Genomic DNA, 18,223 nt, shown 5'->3' with positions numbered 1-18,223 from the left:
GCGAGTTTCGCGTAATCTATCGCGGTCGAGATCTCCGCCACGCGGGACAGGGCGTCGGCGACCACGTTATCTCGGCCGGCCACGTGCCGGATGTCTGTCGTGAATTGGCCGATCAGGTCCAGGTAGCGGAACTGTCGCGGCGTATGTTTTTCGGGGCGCTGCGCGAACGCGAAAGTTATCGGCTTATGGTCGGTGAAAACCGTGAACGTGCGACCCTCAACCATATGCCGAAAATACCGTACGGCTTTATAAATCGCGAGGAGTTCCCGATCGTACGGACTGTATTTTCGCTCGGCCGCCGTTAGCTTCTTTGTAAAGAACGCCAACGGCTGCCATCCGTCGCGTGACCGCTGTTGCAGCGCAAAATCGTAAAATCTGATGCGTCGCTGAAGATCGCAAGGGGCAGCGTGGTGTCGGGATGGGCCAGGAGAGCTGCATGCGCCAGACTTTCCTTGCATCTGTCGAAAGCCTCGATTCGCTCCGGAGTCCATTCGACTGGTGCTCGTCCCTTCACATTTCCCTGCAGAGCTGCATTGAGTGGCGACTGCATCTCGGCGGCGCCTCGCACGAATCGTCGGTAAAAGTTTATTACACCCAGAAACTGTCGCAGTTCTTTCACTGTTTCTGGGCGCGGGAAAGTTCGAATCGCTTCGACTTTTTCCGGAAGTGGTCGGGTACCGTGCGCGGACACTGAGTAACCCAGGAACGTCACTTCCGGCGCACCAAACACACACTTCGCGCAATTAACTAGCACTCCGTACTCGTTCAGGCGGGAAAAGAGTTCGCGTAGGTGCGCTTTGTGTTCCTCGACTGTGCTCGATGCGACCAGGATATCGTCTATGTAAACGTAGCACCAGTCGAGGCCGCGTAACACTTCGTCCATAAACCGCTGGAATGTCTGCGCCGCGTTTCGGAGTCCGAAAGACATCCAGGGGAATTCAAAAAGACCAAACGGGGTCGTAATCGCGGTTTTCGCAATGTCTTCCGGGTTCACCGGTATTTGATTATACGCGCGCACCAGGTCTATCGTTGAGAACACGTTTTTCCCGCCTAAGCGCTGCGCGGAATCCTCGATGTGCGGCACCGGATATTTATCCGCAATTGTCCTCGCGTTTAACGCGCGGTAATCGCCGCACGGTCGCCATTCGTCACCTTTCTTCGGAGCCAGGTGTAGAGCCGAAGACCAACAGCTTTCGGATCGTCGCGCTGTTCCGTCCCTCACCATTGCTTCGAATTCGGCCTTCGCGATGCGGAGCTTATCCGACCCCAGCCGACGGGGCTTGCACGATACCGGCGGGCCAGGTGTCGTCCGGATGTGGTGCTTCGTCGCGTGTTTGGCCGTGCGGTGTCCTCCCGACGGCCGCGTGAGGTCCGGGAATTCTGCGAGAATCCTGTGGAAGGTGGATTCTCCGGCAATCGCCTTCACACTCTCGGCACAACACATCACCACGCGGCCGGCCGCCGTCAGAGTCGTAACACCGTCTGTTAGTTTTTTCGCGCGCATATCGACGAGGAGTCCGTAATGGCTCAAAAAATCGGCGCCGATTATCGGAGTGGTAACGTCCGCTATCACAAACCGCCACGAAAAAACCCGACGCAGGCCGAAGTTCAACTTGAACCTCACGGAGCCGTACGTCGCAATCGTCGAGCCGTTCGCGGCGTAAAGTTCGTATGTCGTCCTTTCGCGTGCACCACTCACACGCGAACGCGGAAAAACGCACAGGTCGGATCCTGTGTCCACCATGAATGTGATTTTCGTGCTATGATCCGTCACGAAAAGGCGGCTTGTAGACGGCGCAGAGTCGTTCGCCGCCATTAACGACCGTCCCGCCGGTTTCCCGTCGCGTGGGAACAGGGGTCGCGGCACTTCTTTGCGGCGGGACCATGCTTCCAATGATACCAGCACCTGCCGTCACCAGGTGGTACCTCATCGTTTCGGTTTCGCGATTTCGACGCCCTTCTTCCGCGAGGGCCGCGGGATTTGGACCGCGCGCGGCGGGTGTCCATTCCGACGCGGAGAGCGGCGATTTCGCGACGGAGTTCCGCTATCGCGGCTTGGGTATCGTCCGTTCGGCTTGTCGACGTTGCAGCTACCTGCGGGCGAGACGACACCTCGATGACGGTATCGGCGAGAGCTGCGAGGTCGGAAAGCGGGTCCTTCTGCCGCGTTACGAGCACTGTTTGCGCGCCCGTCGGCAAGCGCGACATCCACAGCGTTTTAAGGAACTCGTCCGTCACGGTACCGCCGGCGAGGCTTTACAGACGCCGCAGGAACACGGAAGGCTTCCGGTCGCCAATCTCCTCGTGCTCGAGGAGGTTCCGGATGTCCTGCTCTGCTGAGTCGGCTATCCGCCGGATGAGCTCGGTCTTCAGAGTCTCGTACATGTTCGCCGCCGGTGGGTTTCCGATGATGTCGACCACTACGTCAGCGTACTTATTTTCCAGGTTCGCTGTGACGTAGTGATATTTCGTGGCGTCCTGCGTTATCCCGGACAGAATGAACTGGGATTCCAACTGCTGGAACCAAATCCGCGGGTTCTTCTCCCAGAACGGTGGGATCTTTATGGCCACGCGCGCGACGCCCGCCAACGGTACGGCGGTCTCTAGCGGTGCAGCGTTTTCTGGCGGTGCGGCCATCGTCGCGTCTCGTAATTTTTATTTTTTCACTCCGGCTACACACGACCGCGGTTCTATCTGTCTTTGCGCGACAGATCACGTCGGGGTCACCAATTATGTGGGGCAACGGGTGAAATGAATTATGATATTTCGCTTGTTGGTCTTTATTAATCGGTCCTCTCCTGCCGACTGCTCGTGATCGAATCACTCTCGAACATGCCGGCTCGCGTGCGTTCGCTTGTTTCGACAAATGACGACCGTCCTCGGAACCGATATTCGGTTGTTTCTTCGCGGCCTCCCGAGGACGATCGTCGCCACGAATTCAACGCAAATATGGCGCCGTGCTCGTTGCGCGGGCCGCCACACACCAATGTCAGCCGGGGCTTTGTTTAGGAGTTATTAACGAAAAACACGGACCAATCAGAGCGCGACCTAGACGCGCGATGGCACGTTCAGCCCGGCGCGCGGGGAGACGAGCGTGGTGTAACGCCGCGATGCCGTCTAGGTCGCGCTCTGATTGGTTCGTGTTTTTCGTTAATAACTCCTAAACAAAGCCCCGGCTGACATTGGTGCAAAGGAAAATGTTGCTTCAAATGACCTAAGGAACCTCCCATTTCCCGGAGTCGAAGGGGTTTTGGGACACCCTGTATAAGAGTATCTTCGTTACTTTTCGTTGTACAAAAAAAATTCTTAGGACAAAGTTGCACTGTTTGAAGGGCCACATGTAACAGTGTAAGGGAAAAAATTTTCGAGGTCATTTTTTTACGAGATTTCAAGGTCATCGATATTTTTTTTTAATGGAATGAGGTATTTTTTAATACATCAATCGATGCAACTGGACATTCGTTATAAAAAAGTACTAAACTATGTATGTCGAAAAGTTAGTAGTTCACGAGATATTTCAATTTCAATACCAACTCTTCAACTTCAATTTCTATTTGTTCCGTCGGTTTCGGGACGGGAATTGCCGGTGTGGACGACGGGACGATTACGAATGAACTCTTAGACAACGGTTGACGAACTCGACTTTTATTTACACTGTAGCGTGACCCGTTGATCACGCGAACATAGTTACGATAGCGTACCGCAATATAGGTTCGATTAATGGCGCTGAGAGGGAAATTTGAATATAAAGCATAACGTTTAGGTCAAAGCCGCGTATTTCATATACATATATTCTTTATTCGGGTACGATAGCTTAGGCTTAGAACAAGTAGGGAAACAAGAGTTTTCCACAGAGATCCTTGACGAAACTAGATGGGCGAGACTAATCGAGGAATTTGGGTAAAGTCATGTAACTCTTGGAGGAGCTTCTCCAATTTCGCATAAATAGGCAGTCGAAGGCTAGAATCGGTCAAGGACGGGAAGTCGTAAATTCTCAGTCCAGGACCTCTTGGAACTCCCTCGGACCTCTCTCTCGCTCGGTCCCACGACCCTTGTTTCGACGGGCCTTCACCCTCGCGTGTACCCCACTCTCGTGCGCGCGCTATTGAGGCACCTCCACCACCAATCACCATCGAGCAGCAACCGAAGACGAGCCACCCGACGAATCAACGTCCAGCTGGAAGATCCGAATTTTCCTATTGGCTAAGGAAATGGATGCTGGAAGAAGATAAAACTTCAGGACGAGGCAACTACGAGGCAGATAGAATTCTCAGAGCTTAGAGTCAACAACGAGTACACTATTAAATAAAGTCTATATTTATTTTTCTTTACATTACATTGTTCAAAGTTATTTTCTGCAAACCTTCCACGAGCAGAGTGCTTCAGCGCTCCACGGGCACCCGAACCCAGCAAATTCCCTAATCCCACCACACTGCGACGTAACAACACCAACTATATACACGACAGTATTTACATACACGATCGCGTGGGCGCGGTATGCACATTCACGCAGGGCGTGAATTGGGTTTGGCGGTAATCGCGTTGAGGGATCGCGATTCTCGAACAAACGATAGTCGGTTCTAAATGCGCTCGTTTCGTCTAAGTATGCTTCGCCTTTCAACTTCAACTTGTCGCGCATCGGTGCGCGGGGTGTATACATATATCACCGCCTTCCTGACGCGGGGAACACGTTGCCGAGCGGTTCAGCAACGATCGACGTTCGAATCGAAAACGGCCGGTGCGGGCGACCGTTTTGTCGGGCGCACGTGTTTGTTTTGGGACCGCGGCGGTCCTTTCGGTCGCTCGGTCGATGCTCCCGCTTGTTGTCGGGCGCCGCCGACGGTTGAGCTTCAATTTCTACTCTTCCATTTCAACGTCAATTTTTCAATCTCAACTCCAATTTTTCAATTTCAATTTCAACATCTTTTCCATTTCAACTTTAATTTCAACTTCAATTTTAACTCTCCCATTTCAACTTCAATTTTTACTTCGTTTCAACGTCAATTTTTCAATTTCAACTTCACTTTCAATTTCAATTTTATAATTTCAATGTCAATTTTTCAATTTCAACTTCACTGTTTCAATTTCAATTCGTTAATTTCAACTTTTCAATTTCAACATCAATTTTTTCATTTCAACTTCGATTTTAACTCTTCCATTTCAACTTCAATTTCAATTCTTTCATTTGAACTTCAATTTCTACTCTTCCATTTTCAACTTCAATTTTTCAATTTCATTTCGTTAATTTCAACTCTTCAATTTCAACTTCAAATTTTCAATTTCTACTTCAATTTTAAGTTTCAACATCAATTTCTCAATTTTAACATCAATTTTTCAACTTCAACTTCAATTTTTCAGTTTCAACATCAACCCAGACAACCAAGCGAATCGGAGCCACATCTCGAGCCCAGCGTGTCGACGCCACCAAACGGTCACGTACAATGGTCGACCCTATTCGCAGCTGTCCAAGCCACACGATGACTAGATTGTGGCCACGCCTCAAATGCGCGAGAGGGCTCGTAGTGTTCCTTGGACACGATCTTGGCACATGATGTCGTTGCCACAATCCGGGATATCGTGCCCAGTTTAACGATCGGGCCGTTGTAAGAGGGCAGCACATAGCCGCACTAACTCTTCCTTTTTACTTATTTTGTACGCATTCAAGGCGGGAAAATTAAATGATAGATTTTATTTATTGTAGTATTTGTAGTAGTTTTCCTAGGCTGCGGATCTTTATGCAAAATAAAAATTGTCTGCATCGATTGCAAGAGATAGAAACTAAATTGAATGTTACTTTTTTATGGAAAAAAAAGTTCTCGTCATAAAAGCTACATTTATTTTATAATGCTCATATAAATATTCATTAGAAACGAATCAAATTTTATTTCATTTAAAAAGGAAGGCGTGACAATCTTATTTGTTAGCACAGCACAGTCGCACTAATGTGCCGAATGCCGTGAGTTATACAGGGCACTCTCTTCCTTTTTGTTATCTCTTCCTTATGTTACTTCTTCCCCCCTTGCCGTTCCATTATCTTTACAGTTACATTAAGAGTAAACCTACACATAAATCAATAAACTAGTAATACATTAATTATCCCCTAATACGTACAGTTACACGAATTAATATTCGGACGATCTAAAAAAGATGATAACTTTTTTAATATTGTACTATACGATTCGAACTTTTTTGGGGAGCTAGAGCAATTAGTTTACTACATCATGTGAAAAGAAATTTTTTCAAAAATTGCATTTGGTCGGAATTGCAGAGAAAATACTAAATCTTACATTTTACAACTTTTTCGTGCGGGCCTATATTGAAAATTTAAAAAGTACGTTTTCTAGGCCTGCGTAAATAATATGCACTGTGAAAGTTTCATCGAAATCGGTTAATGCGGGAAAAACACGACAGGCCTTGAAAGATGTAAGAATTCTTCGATATAGGCTGAAAATCTGCGATTTTTACCATTTTTAAACGTAGCTCATTGCAACGTTAACCGATTTTGACGAAATTTTCAAAATACGTTTAGTCGACACAGATCTACGAAGAGTATTTTTCAATTTTTCAATATGGGCCCACATAAAAAAGTTGTAAAATGCAACTCTTAGTATTTCTCCATACAATTCCGATCAATTGCAATTTTTGAAAAAATTTCTTTTCACATCCTGTAGTAAACTAATTGCTCTAGCTCCCCAAAAAGTTCAAATCGTTTAGTACAATATTAAAAAAGTTCTCGTCTGTTTTAGAACGTCCGAATATTAATTCGAGTAACTGCAGTTCCAGTATCTCCTTTTTCCAGGATTGCAAGGGTAAGATAACGTAAAAGAAAATATACTTTATTTAAGATCTAACGATACTAAGCTAACCTAAACTAACTATATCGAAAAGAAAAGTCCACTCGGTACTAAGCTGTTCTACGCTGTGCAGTTCGATCTGCTCGCATTGACTTCCAGAGCCACTATGCCTATTTAGCCTTCGTCAAGGGCTCTCGTCGCCAGTCGTTCTTTTACTTCTCCCCCACGATCTATACCTGAGTAATAAACGTAACGGTTTTTTCCGCGAAGGTTTGGGACTGTTTGGGACTGTTTGGGACTTGGGACCAGTGATGGTATATTCGTGGGCCGTGGGTCGTTCCCCTGAGTCACATTCAATTTAGTTTCTATCTCTTGCAATCGATGCAGACAATTTTTATTTTGCATAAAGATCCGCAGTCTAGGAAAACTACTACAAATACTACAATAAACAAAATCTATCATTTAATTTTCCCGCCTCGAATGGGTACAAAATAAGTAAAAAGGAAGAGTTAGTGCGGCTATGTGCTGCCATCTTACAACGGCCCGATCGTTAATCTGGGCACGATATCCCGGATTGTGGCAACGACATCATGTGCCAAGATTGTGTCCAGGGGAACACTACGAGCCCACACGCGCATTTGTGGCCTGGACACAATCAAGGATTTTGGCTGTCTGGGTAATTTTTCGACATACATAGGTTAGTACTTTTTTATAATGAATGTCCAGCTGCATCGATTAATGTAATAAAAAATACCTCGTTCCATTAAAAAAAAAGAAGTTGACCTTCATATGTCCTTTACGCGTCCATCTACAAAAAAGCTACTAACATCTGATTAATGCTTATTCAGGGGGCCTGTTTCTGGCGCCTCACCCTGTACACTAAAATTAAAAAATATAAAAATTAAAATAAAATATAAAAGTGAAAATAAAATATTACTGATAATGTCTGTGGTTGTAAGGAAAAACGCCGCATGTCACAATTTCAAAAATTCGAGTTTATGCATTCATTGAGTATAGGATTAGTGAGTATAGACTTTAGAGTATAGGATTTACAGTAGCGGACAAAAGTTTAAGACCGCTCTAAAGAAGACGACAACTTTTTTTAATATTGTACTATACGATTTGAACTTTTTTGGGAAGCTAGAGCAATTAGTTTACTAAAGGATGTGAAAAGAAATTTTTTCAAAAATTGCAATTGATCGGAATTGTTGAAAAAATACTAAAAGTTGATTTTTTAACTATTTTATGTGGGCCTATATTGAAAATTTAAAGAACACGTTTTGTGTATGAAGAAGCTTGGATGGTCGTGTTCGAAATGAGAATAGAAACAAGTTCGCGGGAAGGTCTCTTTATTCAATCGTAGTCGTTGCTTCTACAAGTCTCTCTGTAGCTTCTCTCCGACTCTGTCTTCGGTACGCCTTTTTATCCTTTTTCCGAAAGGCGGATTCTAAACACTAAACTGCACTGATTGGGCAGTTGATAACAATTGCCTCCAATCAGGCAGTTTTCTCGTTTAGGACACTCCCACCATCCTTGCGCCCGAGGCGCGCTTTTTCGGGGATGCAGAAAGTGACCGTTAGGGTTTTTATGATATAGCGGTATTTCCTCCAGGTCGGCGAGGTACTTACCGTGGCCTTGCATGGGCCCCTCGGACCTCGGTCGGCGCGACCCTTCGGAAACTCGGGGTTTACGATATCAGCATTTGCTATTGAGGCCGTCAACGAAAGATTCTACCGAACGGGACATACATTGTCTACGACATCTAAATTGTACGCGTTAAAAACGGCTTTCTCAAAAATAGCTTTATTGCTGCTTGCCTCGCAAACCGTCCTGACCATTTGCACGCCAGATGTTTTATGGTACGTGCCCATGGCCGCTACATGTAGATCTGTGTCAATCAAACATATCCTGAAAATTTTGTCAAATTGGTCGACGTTGCAATGAGCAGATTTTCACGATTTATTGCCGAAAATCTGCAATTTTTACCATCTTTCAACGTTTGTAGCTCATTGCAACGTCGACCGATTTTGACGAAATTTTCAGGATATGTTTAAATAAAAAATCAACTTTTAGTATTTTTTCAACAATTCCGATCAATTGCAATTTTTGAAAAAATTTCTTTTCGCGTCCTTTAGTAAACTAATTGCTCTAGCTTCCCAAAAAAGTTCAAATCGTATAGTAAAATATTAAAAAAGTTATCGTCTTCTTTAGAGCGGTCTTACACTTTTGTCCGCTACTGTACATATTTACCAGAAAAAAGTCATGGAAACACGTTTGGAAGGCTCAGACAACAATGCAATTTAACCAACCTCCTATGTCAAAGTATTAGCGATCGAAAGTGAAAGTATATGTGACATGCGGCGTTCTTCCTGATAACCACAGATATATTGAAATTAAAATCACTTGGTCACACTCGCTTTGTTCATGTTTCTTGCGGCTGCCGTCCACTTTGGCTTTCTCCGCTGCACCTTGAATAAGAATATCTTTGTTTATTAATTTGCACATGAATAATCATTATAATAATAATATTAAAATAAGGGTGATAATTACATATAACAAGGCTGGCCGTTCGATAATTTGCAAACGGTTTTTTGCCCTTTCGGCCCAATCAGCTATAGCAGACCACCATGCCAGCACGTCAGTCATAATGATACCTAGACTTTCCCGGCGAAGTTGTAGCTGTTGTGCCCCCCGTATTGTGCACTTCTGCTGCCTAAAATAAAAAATTGTTATGTAGCATATCACATTCTGTTAATTTAATGAAAATGAAAGATAAATGTCAGTATAATTTTAAGTGTATTTATTAAACAAGTCGCTGGTCTCTTCGGCCTCCTTTGCTTTTCTTCTAGCCTTCGTGTAGTCGTCTAGAAGCATTATATAATTATTATTTTAATTGTACATGTATGGTGTGTAACTACTTTAACTTACCAAAGGTACTGTTTTTGAAGATCTTTACAGAAAAGTGCTCCCACGAAGGTTGAGGCAGTTCACATTGTTGGATTGCGTTGCTCAATTTTGATTTGTGTACCGGTGGCCAATAACATTTGTCGCCTTCCAGCCAACTATTTGGCACCGCTTCTACCGTTCCGTCCGCCAAAAATTGGACAACGGTCCATGTATTTGTAGGCATCTCCATTTGTGTGTATATATTCTAAGAATTGAAAAGTATGGTAAAATTTAGAGACTAATTTAAACATATGTCGCGGCAGAAACATTTTGGCGCGACCCGTGCGCCCCGGCGTTAATACGTTTCATCGTCGCGTGTCGGCTGTCGAGTATTCTGACCGTTTGACTCTGCGGAGACACTGATCTCGATCGTTCGAGCGCTAAACAAAATCTGCCGGCCGGTCTCGGTCCATCGAGGGCCTTGCCTCGCATTCTCCCCACTCCGCAGAGTCACTCCGTCCACGTGCACGCATTCTAAAAGGGAGCCGATTTTGTTTGTCGCAGCCGCTCAAACGTTTCGGCTGCGCGTAAGAGAAACCGATCCCGACTCTTGCGGCCGATCAAACGTCTCGGCCGCGCTACAATGTAAATGCACACGCGAACACTCAGCAGCCGACTCCTGCAACTTCCAACGGCCAATCCTTAACCTATGCTTATTCTAAAAACGCGCTTAAATCTACGACACATATATGTAATTACGACGTAAATATAATTAATTAGAGAATATATTTAGAGAAAAATAGCAAATAGAATGAAGGAATGGAAATGTGACCAATTTTTGTTCATTTTTTGACTTCACACTTATTTACACATTAGGGCGGTAGACTCGTTAACTTCCCGATTTTATAGGGAAGTTATTGTAATGACCCCGAAAATCGAAAATCGATTTTTTAGCAGATCTTCACGTTTCATGGTCATTGCAGTCATTCTAGACTATTTTAAGCAAAATGTTCGTATGTGTGTGTGTGTGTGTGTGTGTGTGTGCGTATGTCTGTTTCTATGGTATCAAATTTTTCGTTAACGTTTTCTGAAAAAGTAACAACGCGATCAGAATGATGAATGATGCAATCGATGTGCCCCGTCGTAACTTAGAGCTGATTAGATTTTGGTCCATATTGGTCAAGTAGTTTTTTAGATTTTTAGTTTTTTTCGAACGGAGTTGATTCTACAATGCAATTTATACGAGAGAATGGAAAGTTTCCACCGAAGAAACAAACGTAATTACACAAAAAAATTTTTTTTTCATTTTTCTTAAATTAAAAAAAATTTTTTTAATTTAAAAAAAAATTTTTTTTTGTACCTTACGCTAATGTTTCCGCTTACAATAATCGAAAATTATCCCAATGCAAGAGTGAGTTAATCATCTCTACTCCCGAGAATACATTTTCAAAGAATATCGATGAAAGTACAAAAAAAATTTATATTACAATCTTTAAAAAAACAATCAGTTCAAAACGAATTATTAACTGAGATTAAATTGAAAATTAATATAAACAATATGATAATTATTAATAACATTAATGTTGAAAACGGATTGGTTAATGGAGCACACATGCGGAATATTAAAATTTATTACTTTTCAAGAAAATACTAAAATTCCGTCTATATTGTGGTTAGATTTTCAATTGGCCAGAGTAGGAGTGAAAGTAAGAACTCGTTATCGTGATTATATGAAAAATGCAAATATTCATCAAAATTTGCCACCAATAATAAAAATATCGAATCAAGTAAATATGTCGAGTGAGGAAAAATATCAAATCACACGTAGTCAATTTCCAGTGGTTCCTGCTGAAGCGATTACGATTCATAAAAGTCAGGGACAAACATACGAGAAAAGTATGTTTGAATTTTAAAACATCAGAAAAACGAACTTTACACATGTTGTATGTAGCACTGAGCAGAGTTTCAAAATTGAGCGGTTTATATATTTTGGGACAATTTAAATTAACAGTATCGAAGAAAACCAAGGTCAATACTGCTAACCCGGATAATGAGGAGTCGTATCGTTTGCGAAAAACTATAATAATTAAGACAATTTATTTTGCAACATCAGTACGCTATAACAAGGAACCAAGCGAGCAACGAGTCTACGATGTTCGTTTAAGGCGACGCCATATAGCAAACATCTTGATAAGTAGAAAACTATTGAATTTCCCTGAAAACGTATAATCTTCTTAAAACGTACTAAAAATAATGATAATAATATACTGCAACTAACGAATCGGGAAGTTCTTTGTGTGGCTCGTGGAGAGTCACACACCAAATCAAAAAAACATTAATAGCTATAGGTACTACTAGCCATGCGTACCACTAACCCTTTCGCAAGAGCAGTCCTATCCGCGAGCTCGCGAAGCGAGCGAGCAAAAACAACCCTACTCACGAGCGAGCGAAGCGAGCGAGCAACAATAACCCTCTAGTTTCCAGGATTGCAATCAATTGCAATCCCGCACCCTTGCAATCCTGGAAAAAGCAGTCTACCCCCTTAAAGTCTGTCCCAGTTAAGAATAGACTTCGCGAATGACCAGTTTACGTCGTTCGCTGCGCAGGTTCGCCCTGATTGGTAGTACTCCCAATGCACAACGCATGCGCGCAGTGGCACTGAAGCGACGCCACGCGATGCAGCGCTGCAAACTGCCTCACTCGCGTTATACCAGGTGTCCTGTGTTACACGCATCACCACCCTCGCTATTTTACCTCGTTCGTTTCGCTAGTTTTTCCGCGCTTTTCTTTAAAGTGTTTATTGGCGAAAGAAAATGGAACAAGGAGAGCCATCAGGTGCATCTCCACAGAAGCGGAGTCAATAAGTCATAATCGTCCAGACCAAAATGTCCACTAACCCGTTTCATTCCGGTACACCGCGTATATGAAGACTCGCGTCGAGACAGTGGGGAGTGGGTAGTGGAGTGGGAGCTCGGAGGCTCGCAGCAAGGCGCTGCGATCAGTCGAGCTGCGCGAAGGAAGTCTATTCTTAACTGGGACAGACTTTACAATACCGAAAGTACTTTCTTTAACTTTCTTGCCAAGCGAATAGTAAACTTCGAATATAGCGGAAGGGCATCAGCAAAAAACACTAACGGTAACAAATAACAGCAATGGAAGTACTTACTTTTGTAAATATACACTCGTCGGATAAATTATCACTATTACAATACACTAATACAATTAGACATTTCTCTAAACCGACCAGGGGGTGTCGACTGGTGTCGACCGTGTCGACCATGTGCGCCGGACCAAAAATAGTAACTTCAACAGCGCCACTCGGGGTGAACTACGAAGACAGAGAAGTAGATATGTTTCTTGCAGGGAAGACACTGACAGAGAATATATGAAACAGCTTGATTTTTTCGATCACGCGGGTAAGCCGCATTTCACGAAGAAGCAATATTTTTTGATGCTCTTTGTGTTGAAATATTCTCTGCATTATTGCGGGGTCCCGTACAGAGTCCTTTTTTGCAATTTGGCTCTTGGAACTTTGTAAACAACAAAAGTGTACGTTTTTATGGAAGAACTTCTTTTCTGTACACTTTTTCCAAATGACCTTTGCGTTGAAATACTCTCTGTATTATTGCGGATTAGCATGCAGAGCTCTTTTTTCGAAAAAGTGTACAGAAAAAAGTTCTTCCTTAGAAGCTGTATCCCCCTACTCCACCCCACTCTTTACCGGCGGGGTAGGAAAAACAACGTATTGAGATTATCAAGGGAAAGAGGAACAATAGGATTTCGTGAGAAAGATAGCCTTTTCTTTTGATTCACTTTTAATATTGCTTTTAATTTAAATGATTTAAAATTGCTCGACACCGGTGCCCAATGTCTTGTATTAACGCCGAAGCGTACGAATGGGCACTCGAACAAGGCATGCGAGCGTCCGAACCGAGCACGCTAATCAGCCTGGCAGACGGCACGAGCATGCAACCCGCCGGCCGCATACGACTATCATTCACCGCACTAGGCACCGAAAACCAGCAAGACTTTACCATACTGCCGAATATGGGTCCGCCAGTATTACTGGGCATTCAAGCCATCGCGGCACTCCGAATGAACCTGAAACCGCCATACGACATAGCAACCTGGCCCACCGCCTGCTTGTCCGAACCATGCCAGCAAATGGGCCTCCGCGTACCAGATGAAGGTGCCCGCCGACAGTTCGACGACTTCCTACAAGCAGAAATGAAACTATTTGAAACGGTACCGGGACGAACAAATCTCATCGAGCACCGTATCAAATTGCTCGATGAAACGCCGCTCAAACAGCGCTACCAACCCAGAAACCCGGCAATGCAGGCGATAATAAACGAGGAAGTCGAAAAAATGCTCGATGACCGAGTAATAGAGCCGTCCAGCAGCCCGTGGAGCTCACCGGTGGTAGTTGTGAAGAAAAAGGACGGAAAGCCCAGGTTCTGCGTCGACTTTCGTCGACTGAACGACCGATCCGAAAAGGACGCGTACCCACTGCCGCATATCCAGGCTACTCTCGACAAATTACGAGGGGCAAGATACCTGACCACCCTCGATTTAAAAAATGGGTACTGGCAAGTCCCACTCGAAGATGCCAGCCGACCGCTCACCGCCTTCACGGTACCAGGAAAGGTTTATTTCAGTTTCGAGTCATGCCGTTCGGTTTACATTCGGCACCCGCCACATTTCAACGGCTGCTCGACAGAATAATCGGTCCTGAACTCGAACCATACGCGTTCGCGTACCTGGATGACATAATCATCACCAGTAAGACCCTCGAGGAACACCAGCGACATTTACGAGAAGTCTTTCGACGCCTCCGCGCAGCCGGACTCCGCCTGAATCCCGACAAATGTAGATTCTGCGTTAGCAGCCTCCGCTTCCTCGGACACATTGTCGACCAGCAGGGGATACGAACCTACCCAGAAAAAACGAGTGCCATCGCAAAGATAACCGCACCCAAAAACATCCGGGAAGTTCGACGTTTCCACGGCATGGCCTCATGGTACCGGCGGTTCGTACCAAACTTTGCGGAAGTAGTAGAGCCGCTCACACAGCTTACACGGAAAAACGCAAAGTGGGAATGGACCGAGACCGAGGAGAATGCATTCCAGACACTGAAGGAGAAACTGGTCAGCGTGTGGCTGGCAAGAATGCCAGCCACACGCTGAGCACCACAGAGCGAAACTACAGCGCAACGGAGAAGGAGTGTCTGGCCGTCGTCTGGGGAATTCGGAAAATGAAACCTTACCTAGAAGGTTACCATTTCACGGTTCTCACAGACCACCAGACACTTCGTTGGTTGCAACAAATCGACAGTCCAACCGGACGACTGGCGAGATGGGCCCTCGAACTGCAACAGTACGACTTCGACATCCAGTATCGGCCAGGAAAGCTGAACCATGTAGCAGACGCACTATCCCGCATCGAACCTATACCAGGCGTCAGTCTCCTCCGCACCAAACCGCGTAACGACTCCTGGTACGAGAAGAAGATGGAAGCCGTGCAACACGATCCCGCCTCAGTTCCCGATTTCCGGATTTACGAGGGAAAACTGCAACGACGAATACCGCACCAGCTCGATTACAATGAGCCAGATTCCGGAACCGCATGGAAAATATGCATACCGGCGACCGACCGAGAGGCAGTTCTACGGCAATTTCACGATGACCCCACCGCGGGACACCTAGGAATCGCCAAAACGAGCGTCCGCATTGCCCAGAGGTACCACTGGCCAGGGATGTTCCGAGACATCGCACGACACGTTCGCAGCTGCGTCAGCTGCCAACAATACAAGTCACCGCCTGTACCGCCACCAGGACGCCTCCACGCTAATCCAGGGACACAACCGTGGCACACCGTGTCCGTAGATCTGGTTGGGCCGCTGCCGCGATCACGCCGCGGACACATCTGGCTACTCGTCGCACTCGATCGCTTTTCGAAGTGGGTCGAACTCACGCCCCTTCGAAAAGCCACCAGCACTGCTGTCGCCGCGGGAATCCAGAAGGATATTATCCTACGTCACGGAGCGCCACAGATCATTATATCCGACAACGGACGCCAATTCATTGGAGAGGCGTTTACCAGTCTACTACAGGCAGCCGGCATCACGCACCGCCGTACACCACCGTATGCACCACAGTGCAACCCGGTCGAGAGAGCAAACAAAGTCGTGAAAACAATGCTAGCTCAGTACGTCGGGAAGAACCACGACCGCTGGGACGAAAAATTAGACGAGGCAAGGTTTGCCATCAACACCGCATGGCATGAGGCGACCGGATACACGCCGGCATACCTGAATCAAGGCCGAGAGTTAAGAGTACCAGGACAGCAAGCAGCAGACGGGCCAACTGCCACCCCGCACCAACGCTGGAAAAATCTACGAGAAGCCCAGGAACTGGCCAAACTTCACTTAGCGCAAGCCTTCGGCAGACAAGAGAAATATTACAACCTGCGACGCCGCGAGTGGAGACCAGCCATAGGGGATCGCGTTTGGAAAAGGGAACACACCCTGTCCGACAAGGGAGCGGGCATAGCTGCTAAGCTAGCCCCAAAATACAGCGGTCCCTATACGGTACAACGCATAATATCGCCAGTTATCGTTGACCTCCAGGACGGAAGGAGAAAATGGATCCGACACATCCATATCCAGGATCTCAAACCGGAACACAGCCCCGAAAACGACGCTCGACCGGAGAGCACCGAACCGGACGCGCAACCAGATACCCCCGCGGAACAAACCAGGGTACCCGCACCCGCCCCTGCCCCGACGGCTACTCCGGCCCCACGCGGCCGAGGCCGACCCCGGAAAATAATCCAGAGCATTTGTCCAGTTCACAGAACCAGTTCAGTTCACCAGCAGCCAGGCACACACAGCCCAAAGGACCCGCGAAGCAAGGAACCAGGGAACGAAGGTTTCCCCACACCCGCAGTCCACCGCGACACACTGACGCCAATACGGTACCAAGGGAAAAACGCGACGTGCCCAACAACATGGTACCTACTACCAAATGGCCGACGCATTGAGGTACCACTACGGCTGACCACCTCCAAACGCTTCCTGGCGTCTATAGGGGACGAGAGGTGGGTCCTAAAATTCGACCGAGCCGGACGACTGAGGTGATGCCGACAACGAGAGGGGAACAACAACGACGCAGCACCACACTGATATTACATACACTGTGACGTTGCAAATCGTGCGACGTCACTTTTCCGTTAATTACGGTTACAAAGGTAACCTATAAACGGGACTGAGCCGCCCTCTCACGAGCCACGACACGGAATCACAGGATTCGAGAGCGTTCCTCGAGGAAATCCCGTATTTATCGATCGCCGATGATTGACATCTGCCATACGTGCCGAGAACGGCCAAGTTTTCAGGGCCGTATTACGGGCACGAGAAAGGTACCCCGACCGACCGAAGTCTTCCGAGGAACCGACACAGCACCAGACGAACCTACAGAAAAAGAACTGGCCGATATTGCGGAAGCCCCGTGCACGGGAAACAACGATTTGGACCGAGAGCACACGGGAAATTAACCCGGAGGCGTCGAAGGGACAGGAGCTTGCATCGAACAGCTGGTCATCAGGGCCTTTCGTGATCCTGACGTCGCCTCATCGCGCTAAAGCTCCGGCGTGGGTGGTGCGATCGCAGCCAAACGGAGAAAAACCTTAGACACGATTATTCGCGCTAAGGTCTGGGGCCCAAGGACCTTAGTAGGGACGATCCTGGTCGCTACAATGTTGCGTACGCGCCACGCGCCAATCGGGAAAATTCGGCAACGAGTCGGGAGGGGGAACAAGGATCGACTCGCCGCGCGATCGAGAATCGATGCGACACTGTCGCGCTGGCTCCCGGTAGATTGACACGCAGATTACGCCGGTACAGAATCACGCGCTATATCACACCGCTAGTCCGCCTTGGCGATTCCGGTTGCGTTTAGTAACGAGTGCTCGTGAGAGTTTCCCGCTGGGATTACCCGAAGGCAACGGTACCGACCTGCCCCGCAGTCGGCTAGGGCCGCTTCACGGAAGCCACAGCGAAACCGTAGAGAAAAGGCGAAACGGTAAGTCAGCCAGTGTTCCATCCGGTGTTTCTTGCGAGGTGGCTCGACCTTAATCGCGCGAGGGCGGACGCTTCTCGTCTCGTCCTCGAATATTCGCGTGTGCCGTGGCGCTGAACGCCTCGTGCCAACGTCTCACGCCCGTTCCGGGGGCGTTTTGAGGTTAAGTTTCGGAGAGTTTTCCCCGGGTAATGCGAGTACGGAAGTTTCCTCGGAGGAGTCGCGTTTCGTGGGAATAATCTCCAAGTGTCTCGAATCCTGTGTCGCGCCGATGATCGAAACGTAACCAAGCGTACCGTGCGTGTAAAATCGAACCGCGAGCGACGGCCGCCGCGACGGTCCATTACCGCGCCGTTCACCTGCGCTACACGCGATCTCGTCGACCGCGATTTTCTCAACTCGCGATCTTGCACGACGATTCCGACGCGTGTCCAACTTCGACGACAACCGCGCAGCGAACCTACA

At 46.9% G+C, this 18,223-nt stretch overlaps 1 protein-coding gene and 1 long non-coding RNA gene across 4 annotated transcripts in view; both read right to left on the bottom strand.

The window, feature by feature from the left end:
• Positions 1-18,223, bottom strand: part of LOC143218244 (uncharacterized) — a 246,154-nt gene that overhangs the window by 57,287 nt on the left and 170,644 nt on the right. The window lies entirely within an intron of this gene.
• LOC143218314 (uncharacterized) lies at positions 9,182-12,975 on the bottom strand. 3 transcript variants are annotated; one of them, XM_076443440.1, is made up of 4 exons: positions 12,847-12,968; positions 9,723-9,945; positions 9,345-9,507; positions 9,182-9,262 (listed from the first exon to the last, which is right to left on the bottom strand). In XM_076443440.1, the coding sequence occupies exons 1-3, from the start codon at positions 12,958-12,960 to the stop codon at positions 9,449-9,451; spliced, it is 396 nt and encodes a 131-aa protein (XP_076299555.1). In that variant the 5' UTR covers positions 12,961-12,968; the 3' UTR covers positions 9,182-9,262; positions 9,345-9,448. The 3 variants fall into 3 exon arrangements, with proteins under 3 accessions (XP_076299555.1, XP_076299556.1, XP_076299554.1); XM_076443441.1 differs by lacking the exons at positions 9,182-9,262; positions 9,345-9,507 and adding an exon at positions 9,514-9,658 and having other exon boundaries at positions 12,925-12,975; XM_076443439.1 differs by lacking the exons at positions 9,182-9,262; positions 9,345-9,507 and adding an exon at positions 9,514-9,658.

Source organism: Lasioglossum baleicum, chromosome 19 (genome assembly GCF_051020765.1).
Source record: "Lasioglossum baleicum chromosome 19, iyLasBale1, whole genome shotgun sequence".
In the NCBI taxonomy this organism is placed as follows: domain Eukaryota; kingdom Metazoa; phylum Arthropoda; class Insecta; order Hymenoptera; family Halictidae; genus Lasioglossum; species Lasioglossum baleicum.
The sequence above is the reverse complement of the archived record's forward strand: the minus strand, read 5'-3'. Positions and strand labels throughout refer to the sequence as shown.

Coding starts and splice junctions, on each gene's coding strand:
- LOC143218314 (XM_076443439.1), bottom strand. CDS start 12,960: ATGGTCGACACGGTCGACACCAGTCGACACCCCCTGGTCGGTTTAGAG. Junction 9,946..12,846: donor ACGAGTGTATATTTACAAAA/GTAAGTACTTCC, acceptor TTCAATTCTTAG/AATATATACACACAAATGGA. Junction 9,659..9,722: donor CTTCAAAAACAGTACCTTTG/GTAAGTTAAAGT, acceptor TAATGCTTCTAG/ACGACTACACGAAGGCTAGA.